At 28.9% G+C, this 21,099-nt stretch overlaps 2 protein-coding genes and 1 long non-coding RNA gene across 3 annotated transcripts; 2 read left to right on the top strand and 1 right to left on the bottom strand.

Moving 5' to 3' along the window:
* Positions 1–2,882: 2,882 nt before the first annotated feature.
* Positions 2,883–5,098, bottom strand: LOC107953591 (succinate dehydrogenase assembly factor 2, mitochondrial). Its single transcript, XM_016888942.2, has 5 exons — positions 4,929–5,098; positions 4,735–4,842; positions 4,504–4,630; positions 3,331–3,399; positions 2,883–3,245 (listed from the first exon to the last, which is right to left on the bottom strand). Exons 1-5 carry the CDS (start codon positions 5,012–5,014, stop codon positions 3,099–3,101), a joined length of 537 nt encoding a protein of 178 aa, XP_016744431.1. The 5' UTR covers positions 5,015–5,098; the 3' UTR covers positions 2,883–3,098.
* Positions 5,099–11,536: 6,438 nt separating this feature from the next.
* Positions 11,537–13,321, top strand: LOC107953592 (uncharacterized). Its single transcript, XR_001699251.2, has 2 exons — positions 11,537–11,768; positions 12,679–13,321. It is a non-coding gene; the product is annotated as an uncharacterized lncRNA (long non-coding RNA).
* Positions 13,322–15,301: 1,980 nt separating this feature from the next.
* LOC107953593 (uncharacterized) lies at positions 15,302–18,554 on the top strand. Its single transcript, XM_016888943.2, has 4 exons — positions 15,302–15,365; positions 16,271–17,117; positions 17,207–17,365; positions 18,104–18,554. The coding sequence occupies exons 1-4, from the start codon at positions 15,358–15,360 to the stop codon at positions 18,326–18,328; spliced, it is 1,239 nt and encodes a 412-aa protein (XP_016744432.1). The 5' UTR covers positions 15,302–15,357; the 3' UTR covers positions 18,329–18,554.
* Positions 18,555–21,099: the final 2,545 nt, after the last annotated feature.

The following is a 21,099-nucleotide window of genomic DNA, read 5'->3' as shown; positions in this document are numbered from 1 at the left end:
GATATAAGACCTTTGTACTTAAACAAATCAAATGATATTCCCCACGACAATAATTGTCTGAAATGAAAGAATCATCAATTACTTGTCCCCTAATTTTTTTCCTTTTTAATTCTCTCCCCTTCCTTTTGCACTTTCGCTGTCCTATATTTGGATTTATTTTTTTAACTCACTGTTCTAAGTCTTGATTGATTTAGAGCTTTAAGTACTTTGATGTGCCCTTGCGAATGGTAGAAAATTTTGTTAGAGGGTTGAAATTAAATTTTAAATTTTACGATAGTAAAAATATAATTTTATTATTTAAATAGTTTATATTTTATAATTTTTAAAAAATTAAATTAAATTTATCATTTTTAGAGGAGTCAATGTGTAATTTTACCTTTATTAATTTTAAATTTTAAAAAATTAAAAAAACTTAAATAATAAAAAAATTTCTACTTTGGACCGGGACACTACGCGCGTGCTTGCACCCATCCATGCTTATGTTCATGTTGTCACAAATTTTATTAGACTATGCTGGAAGCATTTATTGGAGTTTGGGATGAAAAAGCAACTGCTCAATAAAATTGTTTGGTGATACTTTAAATTGATAGACTTGTCCTTCTTTAATAATTGAGTACTTAGTATTAATTATTTATTTTATTTAGGTTGCGTTTGATTAATTAAAAATATTTTATAAAAAAGGATTTTTTAAAAAATTGATTGATTTTCTTAAAAAAAATTGATATTTTCTTATGTTTGAATGATTTTCTGTAAAATATTTTTCGCTGTTTGACAAATTTTTCTAAAATTATTTTTTAAAAATTATTCTTTCTAAAATAAACATAATATAAACATATTTGTTACAAAATATTATAATAGCTTTTCTTTTTCCAATCAAAATTATTTTATAATAATATAATATATGAGAATGGATAGTGACACATGATAAATGAAACTAAGCATATTTAAACCAATACTTATATTTATGTAATTAAAATATTTATATTTTATACTATAAAATATTTATAAATTATAATATAGATAGATTATTAAAATATTAATATAAATATTTTTCATTAATATATTAAGAATATTATTTGAAATTTAAAATTATTACCGTTAAAATTTTATTACTAAAATAAAATTGTATATTCAATAATTTATTAAAGTAATCATTTATATTAATTATATTAATAAATTATTGTATTATTCAATATAAATAATTAAATATGTATGTTTAATATTATTGAATATTATAATATTACATATTAATATTAAAATTGAATATTTACTATTAATTAATAATATTATGTTTTCTTCAAGTTAATTTTTATATAAAAATAGAAGTTATTTTTTGGAAAATAATTTACATTTTTTGAAAGGGTAAATTAATTTTCAGGAAAAATGATTTTTTTTCATTGACCTATAAGTTGTTTTCTAATGATTAAGTTGTTTTCCACAAAACAAATACAAGAAAATATAGAAAACAATTTTCGTAAGTCATTTTTCATGAAACATATTTAATTGGATTTCGTTAATTTAGTTATTTTTTTCTAGAGGGAGAGGGAGGGAGACAGGGGCGGAACTAGGGGCTGGTAAGGGCCCCGACCCCTTAAAATGGAAAATTTTATATTTAGGTCTTTTGAAATTTTTAAAATTTTAAATTAGTAAAGATAAAATTACACTTTAACCCTCCTAAAAATGATAAAAATTTAATTTAATCATTTAAAAATTACAAAGATAGAAACAATTAAAATGGTGAAATTACATTTTTACTATCGAAAAAATTATAATTTATTTTTGACCCCTAAAAGATTATCTGACTTCGCCTTTGAGAGAAGTTATTTCTTTGTAATTTATTACTTTGTAGGAATATTGTAACTAGCGAGTAAGTTGGATTTAATGGTTAAACTGTTTATTGAATATTTTAATTATTTTAATTTTGCCATTGCATCTGCACCAAATACATCATCAGCTTTAGTCATTTGAGTAATGGTATTTTTCAATTTAAAGGTTGAGAAATTTTGTGATAAAAAAAATTAAGCAATAAGATCTTCGATATTTATCCCTAAATTGTTGTTGAACGCAATTTGAATCTCAATTGGATCTCTTTAGCTGAAGTTATGATTGATTTATAGAAATGTTTTTGAGTAACGAAAAATCATACAAGTGAAACATGTTCAAATTAGTTTGTAACTATAAGTGTTGGAGTCAATTTGTTGTATCATTGTATTGTTGAATAAAGCTTAGAAATTATATTTCCAAGCTGAAAAAACACAATTCAGTTTCATCTCTGTCCAAACTTAATGTCCCGAACACAAGTTTGAAAACGGACTTATGTAACAGAGGTAGTAAACAAATAAGAGAACGAGAGAAGATAGACACATAAACTTGGTTAATATAATTCGGATTTACTGATCTTATTTTATGAAACCTCATTCAAAAAATGATTTTATTCAACAATCGTCCAAATTACTTATTAACTAAAGCCCAATCTATCCTTAAAACAATGGTAATTGCAGTCCAGTCCCAACAATAAACTCAATTGTTACCCTCCCTTACAATCAAAGTTTACTCTCCTCGTACTATCTGAATTGGAAGCTTCTATGGAACCTTCACATTCCTGTGGCGTGCTCTAAAAAAACTTTTGCCATGTAGAGTTTGCTTGAGGGAGAGAGGTATCGATGTTGTTTTAGGTTGTAAGAGATGCAAAATTTAGGAAGACATTTCCCATGCTTTAATTGCAATAAAAAATGAAAATCTAGAGGCCAAAACATGCCTTGAAACTAGAGGAATGTGCAAATTTAAACTCAATAAGTAACAATAAGAACACATTTGGCTCAAAGAGTACTAGAAACCTTTATTTCTAACTATTTGCTAAAGCACAGAGAAGAAATGACAAATTCAAGCCACAATTTTTATGCTATAGATCAACTTAAATAAGGCCTATACCAAATACATTCAGGGTTTTCTTACATCTCCAGCTTCACTGCAGCAATGCAGCCATCCTTATTTCATATTCTAGCATACAATATCGAAGAAATTACATATTACAAACCTTAATTTGTTTCGAAATAAACAAGCCTTCAGAACCTGTTATCTCAAAGGCAAAAGAAAAGCTACTGATTTCCGGTGATTGGGCTATCGCGACCTTTTTTGATATCATCCCACCCTCTCACCCATGGCCGGCCACGGGTTGCTCGGGTCTCGGGAGAGGAATGGTTGTTGAGGTTTTTCAAAACCTTCTGTTGCACTGCAGAGAAGACCTAAACAACCGAAAGATCATATAAGAATGCTGGGAAATAAAAGAAATACAAGTGCAAAACTTTTATATTTTAGATCATCTCTTACAGGATTAACGGTCACTGCTTCGGGTGGTTGTTCTTGACCGGTTAGCCATTTCCAAAGGTCGGGGTTTTCCTGCAAAAGAGAAAGAAATATGGCAAACATTTGGATAGTAATGAGATGCATGATTTGTTAGATTTCTTCCCTCAAAGTTATAGTGTTGAGAAAGATCATTTTTATGGTTTCATATCACTTTATGGATAGAAATACACAGTTCACTAGTATGCTTAATACGATCAGCAATATCATGCATTGGAAAACACATTGTCGGTGCCTCTACTATCTGCTGTGAATCTCTAGGGCCAACATCATTGATTCATTAAAATGAATCAATTCAAAACATTTCTTACATACTCAAAGGTACCATACTGGACTTAAATCACTAAAAGTACCATAAAAGCCCTTGTACTAGGAGTCAAATTGTATTTTGCTCTTTTTACTCAAAAAACGAGCAAGTTAATCCCTCTTATGTTAAATTACTGTCGAAAACCTAACCCTTATACATCAGCATGAGATACACATGGCATGGCATGTCACGTGAACATGGAATTTTTAATAGTAAAACCACTTTGCTATTTGATTTAACGTACAAGGACTAATTTACCCATTTTTAGAGAGGGCAAAATGAAATCTGACTGCTAATACAGTGGCCTCCATGATACTTTTACCACTAGAATCAGATTTTGGATCAATATATGTTGATTGACAGCCTCCACCATATTGTTGCTAGCAAATACAGATATTTTTGGTTTTGGATCTTCTAAATCATTCTTACAGGAGATGCAGACCCTTTTTTTTCTGATCTTTAGATAAAAAAAAATCATTTTCTTCATAAAACGTATCTCAGAGATGAGAGAAGGAAGATTAGAAGCCAGCTAAGGATTATGTTTATGAGTGAAGATCAATAGTTGGCAGTTCAAGCCTTAATGCTCAGGCATGCTTCAAAACTGACAATATTCAGATATAGTTCTGGGAAAAGCATCCAAAACCCCAAGAATTCTTTAATTCTATTACTAATACAGCAACCAAGACATTGCTCCACTAGCAATGAAACATGATAATCCACTATAGTTTCATATAAGCAACACCAACTACAAGCATGAACCAATAAGAGAGTATTTTTGAACTTAAAGGCATGTCAGTTCAGCTTATAAGCAATCAAAAAAATGGATTTTTTACCAAATCGAGGACATTAACAAGAGCTTTAATTCCATTTTCATCCATGGAATGGATATGTTCTTCAACCCATTTTCCCAAAACCAAATCCAGCTCCAGAAACCCTCTTTGTTTGCTCCTATACAACAATCTATAAAAACCCAAAACAGGGACCAATCAAAAAAATTCAAAATCCAGCTAAATATTGATCATCAAAATCAGAAAAAAAAAGTACCCAAAATATAAAAAGCTTACCTGTTATAAAGACGCCTTTTGCTTTCTTCGTTAGAAAGATCGATGTTTAATGGCTGAGTGTTACTAATATTAGTTGAAAAATATGTTGAAACCCAACCATACTGTGGCCTGATAAAGGACAATTCTTTTATAATGTAAAACTAACAAAAAAGCAAACAAAGGTGAAATGAAAAACTAAAGGGGTTAATGGGTACCTGAAAACGGTCGTTGTACGGCCGGCAACGGCGGAGGTATTAACGATGCGGTGGACGTTACGAAGAGCTATTCTGATGGTAGCCATTGTCTTAACGAACCGATTCTGGAACACTCGAGAGAAAAGGGCAGAAAAGCAATATATAAATAAATTAAAAATTAGGCCATGTTGGCTCTAAAATAGGTCCTGTACTATTTTGATTATTTTAAAATTTTATTTTTCAATTTAATCACTCGAAATAAGAAATAAGTGCAAATTACTCACTGCCTTTAAAATTTTATTTTTCTTTTTACATATTGTTAATTTGGCACATTAGCAGATTGAGTGACTGACACTTGATAGATTTTGTTGATTTTTGGCTAAAAAATTAACCAATATGCTAATATCTTAGTCACTCAATGTGCTAATATACCACATCAGCAATCCGTTAAAAGAAAATGGAAATTTTAATGGCAGTGACTAATTCGTATAATTTTCTTATTTAAAGTGATTAAATTAAGGAAAAATAATTTTAAAGTGACCAAAATAAGACAGATCTTATTTTATAGTGACCATGAGTGCAATTTACCCTAAAAATCAAAGTGAAGAGGAACACGTGGCTTATTTTAATCCACGTAAAGAAGTTAGGCTGCAGGTTAGACCCGTACATGGCTTTTGGTGTGAGGCCCAAATTTAAAAAAATTAATTTAGGTTTGAGCCCGGCCCAGTTTGGCCCGATCCACTTAGATAATTCAGATCACTATTTTAAAATAATGAAATATTAAAAATATTGTTTTATATTAATATTTATATGTTTTATAATTAAGTTTAAAATAAAATTATTTAATTTAAAATTGGGTCGGGTTGAGCTAGCTCGAGGGCAAAAAAGTTTTTGTTCAAGTTCGACCAAGTCAAGACGGGTAGAGCATTCCAGGTAGATCACCCGACCCATGAACAAGTTTAGACCAGTGTTGTTTGAACCAGAACAGACCAACCAATTGGACTGGGAACCGATAGGAGGGACATGTCTAGAAAGCGGCTTTAAACTAGTTAGATAGGGAACTACCAGTAGAACCATTTTTTTTTTAGTTTTTTTTAAATAATTTTTTAATTGGACTGATGAAACGATAACTTGATTGGTTTGACTACCGGTCCGATTTAAAAAACATTGGTTTATGATGCCATTTCTAAATGATGTTTTAGGAACTGACTTGGTGGTCGAATAAGTCATACTATCGTTTCTTTGTCCAATCGATCTATCCTATTCAAATGAAATAAATTATTAAAAATTTTATAAAATCTAATTTAATTAGTTTTTTAGCTCAATTCAATTGGTTCGTACCAGTTCGCAAATCATCTAATTTTTTACCTTATTCCGAACCGATGTATCAACTAATTTCTAATCTAATCAGCCTAACCAACCGATCTAATCCAATTTTAAAAACACTATTTTAAATGAGTTGATCCATTCAAAGTAGATGCACTTTAGAGTAGAACCTTTCGATTTAATGTTGAATACAGACATTGTAGGCTCGGATTCGGTCATGTCTATGCATGCTGTTAACATCATATAAACATACTTATATTTATAATTAATATTCTTAGTTCGTGCAATGCACCATGTGTATTTATTAAAATAGGATATATTTATTTGTTAATTTTTTTATAAATTTTGCAATGTTTGATAATTAGAGAACCATGATTAGAAGTTTATAATAATAAAAAAACCAATTATTGCAATGTTGCAAAATTTCAGCTTTTTAATTAATTTCTTTTGTAAAGTCACTTTAAAGTTTGTATTATAAACTATATAAATTAAGGCCAAACAAATAATATTTATACTTATATTATTGATTATAATTATTAGTATCATTATTTTATATTTTTTCAAACTTTTAATTAAAATTCTATGTAAATATTTTAAAAAGTAAAATTAAAATCAATTTATGAAAAATGTTGTTGAATTTTTTATGCTAATTCTAATTTTATGAAGAAAAAAAAGCTAAAATATACTACTATATTGCATTTGTAAATTAATTTTTAAAAAATGATAATTTAATTTAAAACTATTAGTAAACAAATTGTGCTAAGTTTAAAATATAATTATTACTTGAATAGATATTTAAGCATAAATTATAAAAAAATTATGATAATTATAATTATAATTTAATTGTTCTAATTTTATTAATTTAATATAGAGTTATTACTTGAATAGAACTTCAAACATGTTAATTATCACTTAATTAATATTAAAGTTATATACCAATTTAAATTTAAATTTAAATTTAGCTTTATAAATAGCATTCAATAATTAGACATATTCAATCAAGTAGCATTAAAAAATTTATCGATTAAAATAGAGATAGTTAGTATTAATAAATTAGAATTATATATATATATATATAAGAATGAAGCATTAATGCAATGGTTCTTCAAAAAGACAATATTAAATAATATTCGAATAATAATAACATCGAAAAGTGATTGGTGATTATTTTAATTGATGATGAGGTAAATTATTTATACTGTGTGAAGTAAGCACTCTGAAAACTGTCATTTTCTATTTGTTATTTGTTTGGTACATGTGGAAAATGTTGAGTTTTTTTAAAAGAAAGTCAATTTTCAACAATTATGTTTTAATCACTATTATTAAATGTGTTTATTAATTTAATGTAAATATTTTTTATATATATCATAAACTATTTTTTACTTAATTTTATTTTTTTTTCAAATTAATATTATAGTTTATTTTCTCATAGTTCCAACTTTGTATAATATTTAAAAGTTAAAGAGAAATTGTCACTATGTAATAATAATTAAAAAAATATGTTATTTAAAAATTAATAAAAATTAAACACGTAAAATCACTTACAATCATATAACTTACTAATATAAAATTAAATGCAAAGAAAATAAATAACTTTGAAGTAAATTTAAATTAACAATAATAAGTAATAAGAAATTCTTGTGTTAAAAATTCCTTCAAATGACAAAATTAAATGCAAAGTTTATCCCCACAAAAAAAAAAATTCTTTACACTCTCTCAGACACTGTAGTTCTAAGCAATCTTACCCATAAACAAATCTTTCACTACTGGATTTTATAATTAAATTTGATTATGGATTAAGTTAGAATGATGTAAAATTTTAGATCTGTTTTATAGGTTCTAATTTAGCTCGGCCCAAAAATTAAGTCCCGTTTAGATAAAAAATGTTGGACCCGGTCTGACATGCTCATATTAATTTTTTTATATTCTTGTATATAAAAATAAATTTAAAAAATATAATATATTAAATACACTACAAACATTAAAATAAATGTTTCCCAAAATTTAAAAATACATTAAAAAAGTTTTTATACTTAACTTACACTAAAATAGATGCAACTTAACAAGCAAATACCTTTAAAATAATAACAAAATTAACAATAAAACAAGTATTATACAATGTCCAAATAATAACAACAATATAATAGCAATATAATAGCAAAATGATAACAAAATAACAGTGGAAAAAATTTTAGGTAGATTCGGATCGAGTAAAAAAATATTACTGTGGCCCAACCCGTTTAGAAAACGGATCTTATTTTTTTTCAAACCTATTTTTCGGGCCTATACTTTTACCGAAAACCTCTCATTTTTTGAGTGGACCTTCAGACCTAAGCGAGGTGGCTCAACCCATGATCAGGTTTATTTATAACTTATCTTATATTTAAAGAGGAACTATTATTATACCAGCCCAAGGAAAAAAGGCTTAAGGCCCACGAGTCACATGAGCTGTTGATTTTGTCAGACTAAGATAAAAATTTACCCAATAATGTCCACGAAACTAACTAAAAATTCGACAAAGGCAATTGCACTTATCAATTAATAGTATAGCTACGGTGAGCACAGATATCGTTCCCACGAATACTAAAAGTACTAGTAATTACCGTCTTTCTATTATTTAACCAACAATTTAGAGTGATTGATTAAAACTAAAATTAACTAAATTAATTAACTAAAGAACACGACAAAGAATAAATCAGAAAAACAAACGATTAACAACAAAGAAGAGAAACAATACCCAAGAAAGAATTCACCTAGATTTCATCTATCATTATCAATCTATATTAAACAATTTCTTCACTCAGTATCTTGATTAGTAGAAATCCCTAAATTTTTCTAATATCTCTTTCAAGACAAAGAGCAACTGACTCTAGGTTGATTAATTGAAATTTCTTTCTAATTAAAACCCTTATTGTCGCATTAACTCAATCTATGGATCCCCTTATTAGATTTGACTCTAATCCAATGAATTTATATCGTCCTATTTCTAGGATTCCATACAACTCTACTCAATTATGCTAGATCTACTCTTAAACATGGACTTTTCCTCCTCTATTCAAGCACATCAAATATGGATTAATAGTTCGGAAATATTAAACCAAGAATTAAGCACACAAAATTGAGAACAAGATCCAAGTTTTATTGTGTAAAATGAAAATCAAAAGACATAATTCACCATAGGGTTCATCTCCCCTAGGTATTTAGAAAATTAGTTCATAATCGCAAATACAAACATCTTAGAGACAGTATAACCACAAGAAATAAAGAAACTCATAATAAACTTCAAAAAAATCAAATGAGATATTCAATCTTGATGGAAATCTGCTTTCAAGTTGGCTTCAAAGGTGTTTTCTGAGTTGTTTTCTTCAAAAATCTTTGACGGCTTCCTCCTCTCTTCTTATATTTGGTATATATAGGTCTTAGAATTTCCAAAAAACCTAAAAACTGCATTTTTCCATGTGTCGAGGATACGATTTGTGAAATCCACACGATTTGGCACATAGACGTGTGGCAGCCTCGTGTGGCTTACACGGTTGTGTGCCCAGCCCGTGTGGGAGGGTCCAGCCCATGTGGCTCCAAAAACTTGCTCCGATTTTTGCTCATTTTGCTCTCAAATGCTCTCCTAAGTATAGAAACATAAATTTAAAAGATCAAGAGCATAAAATTCACCATTTTACATCAAATAATCATCCAAAAACGCATTAAGAATAGAGTTAAAATATGTTACTTTTATCACTTATCACCCAACCTTAGTGCATTTATAGAAGTCAGAAAATTCTTTAGATAACCCTAAATTAGGAATAAAAGCCACATATAATCTCTTTTTCTTGTCATTATTTAAAGGGCAAATTACACTAACAGTAACTCAACTTTGATGCAACTGACAAAGCTGTCACTTTGGTTTCAATTCAATCACTCGCTTTTAGAAAATAACAAATCAGTTCTACTAACTATTTTCTGTTACAAACATAATGGAAAAGTGACCTGGCATTTAACAAGAATCTTGCTGTCATTTAACCGGCCAGTTGGAGGGTTTTTACTTTTCTCCCTCTCATTGTCATTCAGTTGAAATGTCATTTAACTTCTTGTTAACATATGACGGTAGTGAAAGTATTCGGAATCAAGTTAGTTGAAGGACACAAATTCATCATTGCATAAAACTCAGATCACTTTTCTGTTTGAAACTTTGAACATCATGCTTCTACTATCAGAAGTTTTGTGCTAAACTTGCTTTTATGTGTGATGCTAGTAGTTGTAATATGCCAAACATCATGTTGTATCTTTTAATAATCCTATATTCTATTCATGTTTGGTTGTATTTTTTCCATGCTTATTTATATCTTGCATTCTTTTCGAGAACTTGCTGAAAAATCAAGAATGACTTACATTCGAGTTTCAATTTGTGGCAAAGGGTTTTGAGTTGCAAGGTACATTTGAATCAATTGTCAGTAGAGGAAAAAAGGCGAAGAAGGAAGAACTACATTTCAAAGTGAAGGTGAAGGATATAGAGCCAAACCATGAGAATGAAGAGAAGGCTGAGGTTGAACTTGAATTGATGACCAAAATAGTGGAGAAGGAAAAGTCGAAGCATAAGGAGGATAAAGGGAGAAACATAAAGAGAAGGATAAGGAAAAACACGAGGATAGTGAAATTGGAGAAATGAATAATAAAGAGGAGAAAAAAATGAGAAAAATGAGAAGATGCACAAAGATGAAAAAGGTGATGAGAACATAGAAAAAAAAGAAAGAAAAAAGATAAGGTGGCAAAGATGAAGAAAGAAGGAAAACACCATGATAAAGAGGTGGTAAAAGAATATGAAGACAAATGAGAGAAGAAAAAGAATAAGAAAGATAAGGAGAAGGAGAAAAGTAAAAACCCAATTAATCATCTCTTTTTACCCTAAATCAAACAATCAATCAATCAATTCATCTTTTCTTTTATTTTCTCTAAGCCCGTCTAAACTTTAGATTTTTTGGCTCATCATCTAACGTGGCAAGTTAACTAGCCACGTCAGCTGTCCTATTAGGCCTATAACAGAAAATGTTAATGACTGGTCGATTTATTACTTTTCGAAAGTTGAGTGTTTGAATTGAAATCAGAGTGACTATTGGTGTAATTTACCCTTATTTAAGCTCCTGACACGAGTGAAAAAAAAGGGTAGACTGTGGTTTGGCCTTTAAAAATAGTAAATTTATTATTTAACCCTTAAATTTTTATAAAATTACATATTAATCTCCTAAAATTTTATAATTTATTTTTCAATCCTAAACCATTTTTTTAAATTTATCTTATTATTTAATTTAGGGTCTGTTTGTTTACATAGTGTTTGTTTGCTTGAAAATCAATTACATGGGAAAATATTTTCTAAAACATGTAAATGAGATGAGTTTTTCCGGAAAATATCTTACCAATTTTATTTCTGTAAGACATTTTTCGGAAAATCTTCCTCCACTCTCACCATATTCTTTCTCCTTCTTCCGTTCTTCATCTTCCTTCTCCTTCTCCATCCAGTTCCCTTCTTGAATCTCAATCAAGGTAAAAGTTTTTTATGCTTTTTTTTTTGTATTTCATCTGTCTGTTGAAGAATCTTATTCTTCTTCCTTTTTTATGCTTTGTTTGTTTCTGGGTTTCTGTTTGTCTCGTGCTAAGCTTCTCCCTTTTCCCCTTGCACTGGACGCGTGTGCTGGGTAGCGGAGACCTTCTTCCCTCCCTCTCCCTTCTTATTTTACCTTACCTTTCTTTCTTCCGTGACCAATTTTTACATATGTTGATCTAACATAAACGTGATTTATTATCCCATACCCACTTTGCTGAGAAGAAATTGCATCGTGATGTCAATCCGTTAAACAATGTACTGCTCTGTTAAGTGTGTGTTAAATGTGTAAAGAAGAGTCATCTTTTTTATTTATAGATCATGTATGTGATACTAGGGTTTTATTAGAAGACAGAGATTTCCATATGTTGGTAAGTTTGAGAAGAGAGCAACTTGTGATGCTAATTACAAAGCATACTGATATTGATTTTTCATTCTCATGGTTAAAGCGAGCTGTTCTGTTCTGCTAGTTTAATAAATATGTGCACTTTTAGATTGAGATTGTTGGCACATCTCATTAAGTTTATGTGATGAGCAGGCAGGGTAGTAGTCTGTGGGAAATACATACTCGTTTCTTTGTAGGGTTAAACTTTGTCTGTAGTCAATGCTTCCCCTCAAACCTAACATTCTCCTCCTCCTTCAATCTGTCCTTCTCTATCGTCGATAATTGTAAGTATCCCCTTCTGGTTCTATGTCAAAAGGCCCTAATACTAGCAAATTTCAGTGCTTGGTAACTTGCATGTGGTTATGTCCAATTGGGTGTGCTCTCGTTCATGCTGCTAAGTCCTTTCACCAGGATGATTTCTGTCAACAATGCCCACTAACTCCTGCTAATTGTCGGTTCTTGCACAGGTTTCTAGAGAGCTACTCTCGGTTCAGGGCTAGGAGGCTTTGTTGGTGTTAACGATTTGCATTTCGTCAGGTATGAAGTATGGGGGTGGTTATTAGATTCATCCTAACAATTAATGAGTTTGTTTATTTGCTGTTGTAACAATTGGGCAGCATCTTATACTGTTTTAAGTTGCATAATATGATCAAGTGTTAGACAGAATATTAAGAGGTAAAATGTTCAACAGTTTGGGATTTCAACATTATATATTGCTTCTGGGTAGCTCTTTTGGTATTAATTTCTAACTATAGTAGATTATGTCTGCTGATCATCCAGTCTTGAAATCTAAAATTATTGATAATGAGCAGAGGAAATCATAGCTTCAGATCTTATTACAATTATTCATCTTTCTTGTTATGTAAAAGCAAAGGAAATCTTGTTCATTTGTAACTTGATTTAGTTCCAATGTAATTTATAGTTAAAGTTAGTAGGAGTAGTTGTTGATTTATGTTTGATGTTATAGCTGGTATGTCAGCTACATTTTGTGTGTAATTCTAGCTAGGCTTTAGTCATGTATTAGTGGCAGTAGTTATACATTAGGTAACTGCCATATTTCATTGTAACATAAATGCTTCTCAAGTCAATGAAAAAGATCTGTTTTTTGGAGATCAAATCCAGTTTTCTTCTTATTCAAACTTCTTTGCATTCGTTTTTCTTTTTCTCCTTTGTTTTCTGCTAAAAAAACCAACACATGTAATCCAGACTACTTATGTATATGGCATATTGCTTATTCAAGTAATGAAGTTAATCTTTACATCATCCGGGTTACTTGCTTCTGTTTTCTTCCTCTGCTGCCAAAACCCCAGCAAATGTGATTTGTAGCTCTTCCCTTTAGCATTGACAACCAGCTCAAGGCTCGACATTGCACGTTCTACATGGTGGCCATAGGTTATTTCAGTTACTAGCCAACAGTTGGTTTTAGTTTTAAAGTTTTTTGGTGCTAGCAATATATTGCATTGAGTTACTGATGACAAACATTTGAAATAACATGCATTAAGACGCATAGACATTGAGAAAAAGGGTATTGTAAATATTTCATTAAAGAAATTTGAAAGAAGAATGAATAGTTCTATACTTATGTCAAACTTATTTATACATGCTTTTTTTCTCTTCATGTATTTGGCATTATGGATCTATTTGTCAGAATTCATAAATTGATTTATGAAATTTTCAAAGCTCTGTCTTACAGGACACGCGTGGAAGTGCAGTAATAGTTTTTTTGTGCTTTGAAAGCACAGGTTAATTTTAAATATTTCACATATTGCATTGTTCTTCTCTCTTTTATTTTCTAATGTATATTATAGCTTAATAATTGAGTATTATTATATATTTAATTTGATTTGTTTATAAATAAATAAATTATTACAATATATGTAAAAACAGCTTTTCCAGAAAATATTTTTAAAAAATCTGTCAAATAACAGACAATATTTTACGTAAATTCATTCATACACTAAAAAATAAATAATTTTCTAGAAATTATTTTCCAGAAAAAAATTTAGTGACAAACAAACGCATCTTTGATTATCTCTAATAATAAACTTTAATGCCCTTTATTTTTGTCATGCCTCGTAAGCTGTGTAATTTTGTAATTTTTTTGGAAGAAACGCAAGCAATATAATTAAAAAATGGAGTCAATGAAACAAGTTGAGAAGTTTGAACATTAAATTAAGATTTATCTATTGTGTTATAAAGCTTACCTTTTTACTTTTCTTTATCTCAGATTGTAAAGTTAAACTTCATCTTCTCTTCCTACTGATGTGACCTTACAAGTTATTTAGAAATTGAATGTCTTTATTTAATTTAAAAATTAAAATAAAATTTCAATTTCGATATTATAAATTTTAAGGATTAAATTTATTATTATACCAATAAAAATATATACAATTGACAAAAATATTAACGTTGTAAATTTTTTACAAGAATCGATTTACTTAATATCAAAAATTTAGAGTGACCATATAATTTTTTTTACTATTAAAATTCCATCGGTGATACTATTAATGGAGTTCCATTAAATTTTAATATATGGCATTTTAGTATTTTAAATTTGCTAATATAGATTATTTATTTGATTTATATATTATCAATGAATCTTAAGATGCTACTTGTTAAAGAAAATAACGGTTATATTTATTTTTAATGAATTTATAAAATTATTTATTAATTTATTTATAATGTGTCTTAATACAAGTCCATTTTCACCCGAAGTTTATTTTTTAAATCAAATAAGTAGAAGAGTTAAATATTTGAAAAGTCAAGAGATTAAATTTTAAAAATTGGAAGAGTACAAGAACTGACACCCAAAATAGACCTTTGAGGTTCAAGGAGTAATATTATTATGTAGAACAGTCAAAACAAGAGGCACGAATGGTAAGCTCTGTTGCTCAGCAGCAGCCACTTTGGATTCAGGGGTTTCTTTAATGTGAAATTTGCTTTAAAATATTAGCATCAAAATACACTTGAGAAAAGTCAAAAACAGGAAGTCAAGTCTCATATGCTACCTTGTCACTATCTCTAATTAATTAATTAATTAATTAAAATGTTTATGTGTATATATTGAACTAAAGCTCTGGATATTTGATCAACATCAACGTTGAAATATATAGCAAGCAATAGTTGGTGAAGAAAATAATCTCAAAATGTTGAGGTACGTTGCTTTTCTTTTTCCTTTTGATTTTTTCAGTTCGATTCTAGTAGCTTTAATATTTGTTTCCTGTCGAAAAAATTTGAATACGATTAAGTGGTAATTTAGTTGAATTCGAGTTATTAATCAAATCGAATTCAAGTTGTTTTAGTACTTGATTTGATTTTTTCTTCCTTTCCCTTTTAACTACTAGTTACTTAATGTAAAGATGGAAACACAATCCCGATTGAGTCTTAATTTGATTGGCATTAACATTGTTGACAATGCAAGAGAACGTAGGTTTGAATGCGCTGTAGTACATTATCCTCCTATTTATAGATTGAGGAGGAGATATGAGTAGTTCTACGCATTATATCAAAAAAAGCAGTATTATTAAAATCTATAATGAAATTGTTCTAAAAAAAATGGAAACACAAAAAATACAAAATATTTAGGTGATAAAAAAGACAATTGAATAGTTGAATAATTTTGTAATTTTTTATAATTTGGTGACTAAAAAAGAAATTTACTAATAATTCAAGGATTATTTTGTAACTTTTCATAATCGAATTATAAAGAAACACATAATTAAATGCTTAAATAAAGCATCCAACAATTCTTTTATATCTTTATTATGTCTAATGCACCATGAAGGGTCAGTTTTTTGAAAATTTGCTTTTTTTTTCCGTATGTATATTATATATTTATGATTTCGAAATTATACTTGTTGCTTTTCGCCATCAAAATCATACTTGATGACTATGAAAATAATTTGGCAAAAAAGGTGAATATTCAAATGACCCATTTGGTTCATTTCTTACAATAACACTAACAAATTTTCTTATTTTATATAATTTTATAAAATTTGGCTCCATTGAAATATTTAATTAGGGATTATATGTTTTAACTCAAGACATTGAAATTGACAGGGAAATGAAGACTTTCAATCTTGGATGGTTACTTTTTGCTGCAGTTTTGTTGATTTCAGCTCTACCATTTTCACAAGCCTCTCGGAGTAAACAACATAAGGTAAAAACTGGTGTTTTCCGATCACCTCAGTTCGTGCTCGGGCCGGGATCGGTAGCGAATAAACTTTTTTCAAATATTGATTTTCCGAAAGGTCATATTGCCTTAAAAAGTTTCGATGCTGAGGTTGTTGATGAAAGTGGGAATCCAATTCCATTGTATGATACTTACTTGCATCATTGGCTAGTTCTTAAATTCTATGTACGTAAAGGTTTGGAAAATCAAGACATTTCAAAGCTCAACAATTCGGATTATATTTCGGGGAGAAATAGCGGAATATGTCAAGATGGAGCACTTGATCAATTTTTTGGTCTCGGTTCCGAGACACGAAGAACTAAGACTCGTATCCCTGATCCTTACGGGATAGAAATCGGTAACCCTACTAAGATTCCATCAGGGTTTGTAGAAACATGGGGGTTGAACGTCCATGCTATCGATACAAGGGGAGTGGAAGATAGGACAGGATGTACCGAATGTCGGTGCAATTTGTATAATGTTACCAAGGAGGAAGATGGAACACCTTTGAGTCCAAATTATGATGGGGGACTATCATGTTGCTATGATGGCACAAAATGTAGGTTGAAAGATGGGTTTATTGGTATCGAAAGAAACCTTTACCTCCAATACACCGTGAAGTGGATCGATATGAATAGTTTGATTGTGCCAGTTAATATTTATATATTTGATGTTTCTGATACTTGGAAGAAATCTCGTAATTCAACTGGGATTAATTCAGAGCACAATTGCCAGGTAATTAAAATGTTTATTCGATGTAACAATTTTTTTTCGTACAATCAAATTTATTTTTGAATATGATCGTGATGAATACAATTATGCAGGTGGAGTATCAAGTTGAATCTTGTCGTGCCACGGGATCGGCAAACGACAAATGCATTGACGCCAAAAGCGTTAGTCTCGAAATGCCATTTGGTGGTTATTTGGTATATGGTGTTGCACACCAACATGCGGGCGGCACTGGTTCTGCTCTCTATGGGAAGGTAATGAAATTCCCTTTGCATGCATATGCATAAATTATCCAAAATACAATGGTCAATTCCCATAAATTTTATAAGAATGTCAACATGGTAGTTCAAAAGCAATTTATGTGTTCAATGCATATCTATAAATTTAATAGGATAGGTTGACTTAACATATTATTTTGGATTTAGGTTAATTCTAGTTTGAATTCTTTTGAATTTGGATCAAATACAATTAGAATCGCTTTGAATTTGGGTCATTTGAGTTTTTTTGGGTTGAGTCATTTCTAGTTCAATCATTCAGTTTTGACATTTAGTTCATGTTATTTCAATTTGGTATTCAAGTTTAAACTTAGATAATTTTAGGTTATTATTTGGGGTCATTTAGAGTTTTGGTCATTCAAGCTTCGAGTTATTTTTTGTTTCATTCATATATGGGTTTGGGTTATTCAAGGTTTTTCGAGTCATGTCATTTTAGGTTTGGATCATTTTGAATTTTTTTTATTTGGGCTTGACACTTAATTTGAATAATTTCAAGTTTAGATTATTCCAAATTTAGATCATTTATGATTTGAATCATTTCAAGTTAGAGTTATTGACTTTTAATTATTAATTTAAGTTAAATTAGGTTTGGATTCGGTTTAATCAAATAAAGTTAAAATTAACAACTTTAGTCCAATGCGATCATCTAGTGAATTTTAGTAATATAATGTCTTCTTCTAATGTCGTAATGTGCATGTTTTCGTACAATGATTTTAGGACGGCCGGAGTTTATGCTCTTCGATACCGATTTACGGGACGGGAGAGGAAGCTGGAAACGAAAATGGTTATATCGTAGGAATGTCGACCTGCTACCCTAAACCAGGAACTAAGAAAATATCAAAAGGGGAGACTCTAATTTTAGAGTCTAATTACAGCAGTATCAAACAGCATACTGGAGTTATGGGGCTATTCTACATATTGGTGGCCGAGACATTGGCTTAGTCAATGAGCCATTGCTCAAGTAATTATGTTATTAAAAATATATGAATTCCAATAATTTTCTTTGTGAAATTAGTGATACATAGTCATGAATAATGTAACTCTTGGTTGTAGTGTAAACCATAGGTAAGTTGTCTGAGTGTTCCAATTTTGTGAATGGTTTATATTATTTAGAGGATTATATACTTATATTATGTCTAATATATGTTGCTTACGAAAATTGAAAAATATAGATAAAGTCTTCTTAATTAAAATAAAAGAAAGTACAAAATCAAGTACCAACTACTTCATATAAAATTCATGAACTAAGGCATTTTTGCCACCTTTGACAGTGACATGGATCTTAAATAATAGTGTTTAACATTTTTCAACATGAGTGTTTGTGCCGGTGACAAATTCCTTAATTCAATTATTAGTATTTTTTTTATCGTTTAATTATGAAAAATTACAAAATGATCATTAACTATTTAATTTTGTCTTTTTTATTTCATTACAAATTGGTGAGAGGAGATTTCATTGTCGAGACTTCAACGTGAATGCCAAATATAAAGCTCTTAACGACTTGTTTTTTTTTTCTAATTAATAAGAAAGAGCATAAAACAGTAGTGGCTAGTCAACCACAAATTTTGGCGTCACAACTCTATTTACATTTGCATTTAATAAACTACGAATTGTATCCGGTGGATAGTAAAAGACAAAACATTGTAGCGGTTGATCCCAAGCCATTGAAGCTAATCCATCGGCGAGCTTATTACCTTCTCTATAGGTATGTTAGAGTAATCACCTCCCATTCCTTATTTGTGTACTTGCGAGCCTCCCTACACAACCGATGATCATCAGGCTTAGCACTACTAGACAACATGGTAGCAACCTCCATACTATCAATTTTCAGAACAATTTTCCGAAGTTCAATCTTCCAGGTAATCTGAAATCCTTCAACAACACCCCATAGTTCTACTTCAAACGCTAAGCAAGAGCCAATAAGTTTAGAAAAACCAATAATCCACTTTCCATTTCAATCTTGAATAACTCCCCCACAAGCGGCCATATCTGTATTTTCTTTTCACGCACCATCAACATTTAATTGAATCATGATAAATTATATAAAATATAAATGAATCGATACACACAAATGTAATATATAAAAATAATTATAAATAGAATTATAGATATAACGTTAATATGAATAATTAAAATTGATATGAATAACTAATGCTTTGATTTGAATGGTAAAGTATAAAAATTGTGAAGAAAAAAAAAGATACATGTTTAAATCTTATTATATATATTTTTTATTTTATCAGATAATTAAAAGATACAAAAAAACCCTTTAAAATAATACAATTTGCTTTATAAAGAGAGTTTATTTTTAGATATAATGATTTATTTGACCATCTAATTTTATAAAAAAAAATCATTTTAGCCTTCATTTAATTTTCACATCTTTTAGCTCTTAAGCTTATACTATTTGTCAAATCACATCAAAATGGATGAAAAAGTTAACATTTGTTAGCTTTGCTAATGTGGCATATACATGAACTATCATGTGAATGTCACACCAGCAAAGTTAACCAATGTAAATTTTTTCATTTATAAGGTGATGTGACAAATGATACAAGTTCAAAGGTTAAAATGATTTTTTTTATAAAGTTAGAAGATCAAATAACTCATTACACCATTGTAAATTGTAATGTAATCAACCAATAGTTTTCTCTCTTTTAAGGGGGCTTTTTCATTGGTTCACCCATTGTTATACTTTATACTTTAAAACTTTTAAAATATTAAAAAAGTGTATAAATTTTATTTAAAATTTTAAAATTGTACAAATAATGCATTATAAACTTTGTATAATCTTTTAAATTTTTTAATTTAATATGTTTTTAAACGGTTATAATTATTTTAAAAATTAATGTAAGTATTTTTGTATACCAATCATAAGCTTAAAAAGTATTTCAATGAAAATTATATATATGTATATTTAAAAAATTATTATAAGTAAAATTTTATACTTATTATAATCCTTATAATGAGTTCAAATTGGAATCATTATTCCTTACTGAAATGCTTAATTTCTGTAAATTAAGAAGACAAACTTTACACTAAATAGAAACAATTTAAAACAAATTATAGTTAAATTATAAGTCTAACAAAAGTTAAGGGACCAAATATGAAAATATCTCAAAAAAATCCTCATTCCCGCGTGAATGGCTTAAGTTGGGCACAGTTTGATTTTATTATTTTGATTAATAACTCTTTTACTTTTACTTCTAATTTTTCTTTTGTGATTTCATTTTCATTTTCATTTTCTAAGCATAAAATTTTATATCATTTTCTCTCATCCTTATCCAATAAAAAATTGTTACTTTTTTATTTTTATTTATTATCTTGTTATTTTCAAATATATTTTAATATTTTCCAATAAATACATCAATTGAATGTTAGATGACATTATTTATTTCAACTTTGTAATAAATATTAGTAGTATTTTCACCTTATCATGTATTTTTAAATAATAATAATATTCTAAAATGGGTCACAAATATTTTATTTTAAAATTATTTTAGAAATACCTAATTAATATATATTTAATTTTGTTACTTAAGAGATATACATATTTAAAAGTGTCAAATTAATTTATTTTCATTTAAGAAAATGAGTGGTAGTCACAAATTAATCTAAAATCTTCCCAATTAGAAAAGAAAGATAGATAGCCAAGCAAAACAAAACCCAAGAAGAAATGATCATCAAATCTACTGTCAAGAGGCTTAAAAATC

This window comes from Gossypium hirsutum, chromosome D07 (assembly GCF_007990345.1).
Source record: "Gossypium hirsutum isolate 1008001.06 chromosome D07, Gossypium_hirsutum_v2.1, whole genome shotgun sequence".
NCBI lineage: Eukaryota > Viridiplantae > Streptophyta > Magnoliopsida > Malvales > Malvaceae > Gossypium > Gossypium hirsutum.
The sequence above is the reverse complement of the archived record's forward strand: the minus strand, read 5'-3'. Positions and strand labels throughout refer to the sequence as shown.

Coding starts and splice junctions, on each gene's coding strand:
- LOC107953591 (XM_016888942.2), bottom strand. CDS start 5,014: ATGGCTACCATCAGAATAGCTCTTCGTAACGTCCACCGCATCGTTAAT. Junction 4,631..4,734: donor AAAAGGCGTCTTTATAACAG/GTAAGCTTTTTA, acceptor GGGTTTTTATAG/ATTGTTGTATAGGAGCAAAC. Junction 3,246..3,330: donor AAGCAGTGACCGTTAATCCT/GTAAGAGATGAT, acceptor TCGGTTGTTTAG/GTCTTCTCTGCAGTGCAACA.
- LOC107953593 (XM_016888943.2), top strand. Junction 17,118..17,206: donor ATTCAGAGCACAATTGCCAG/GTAATTAAAATG, acceptor ACAATTATGCAG/GTGGAGTATCAAGTTGAATC. Junction 17,366..18,103: donor GTTCTGCTCTCTATGGGAAG/GTAATGAAATTC, acceptor CAATGATTTTAG/GACGGCCGGAGTTTATGCTC.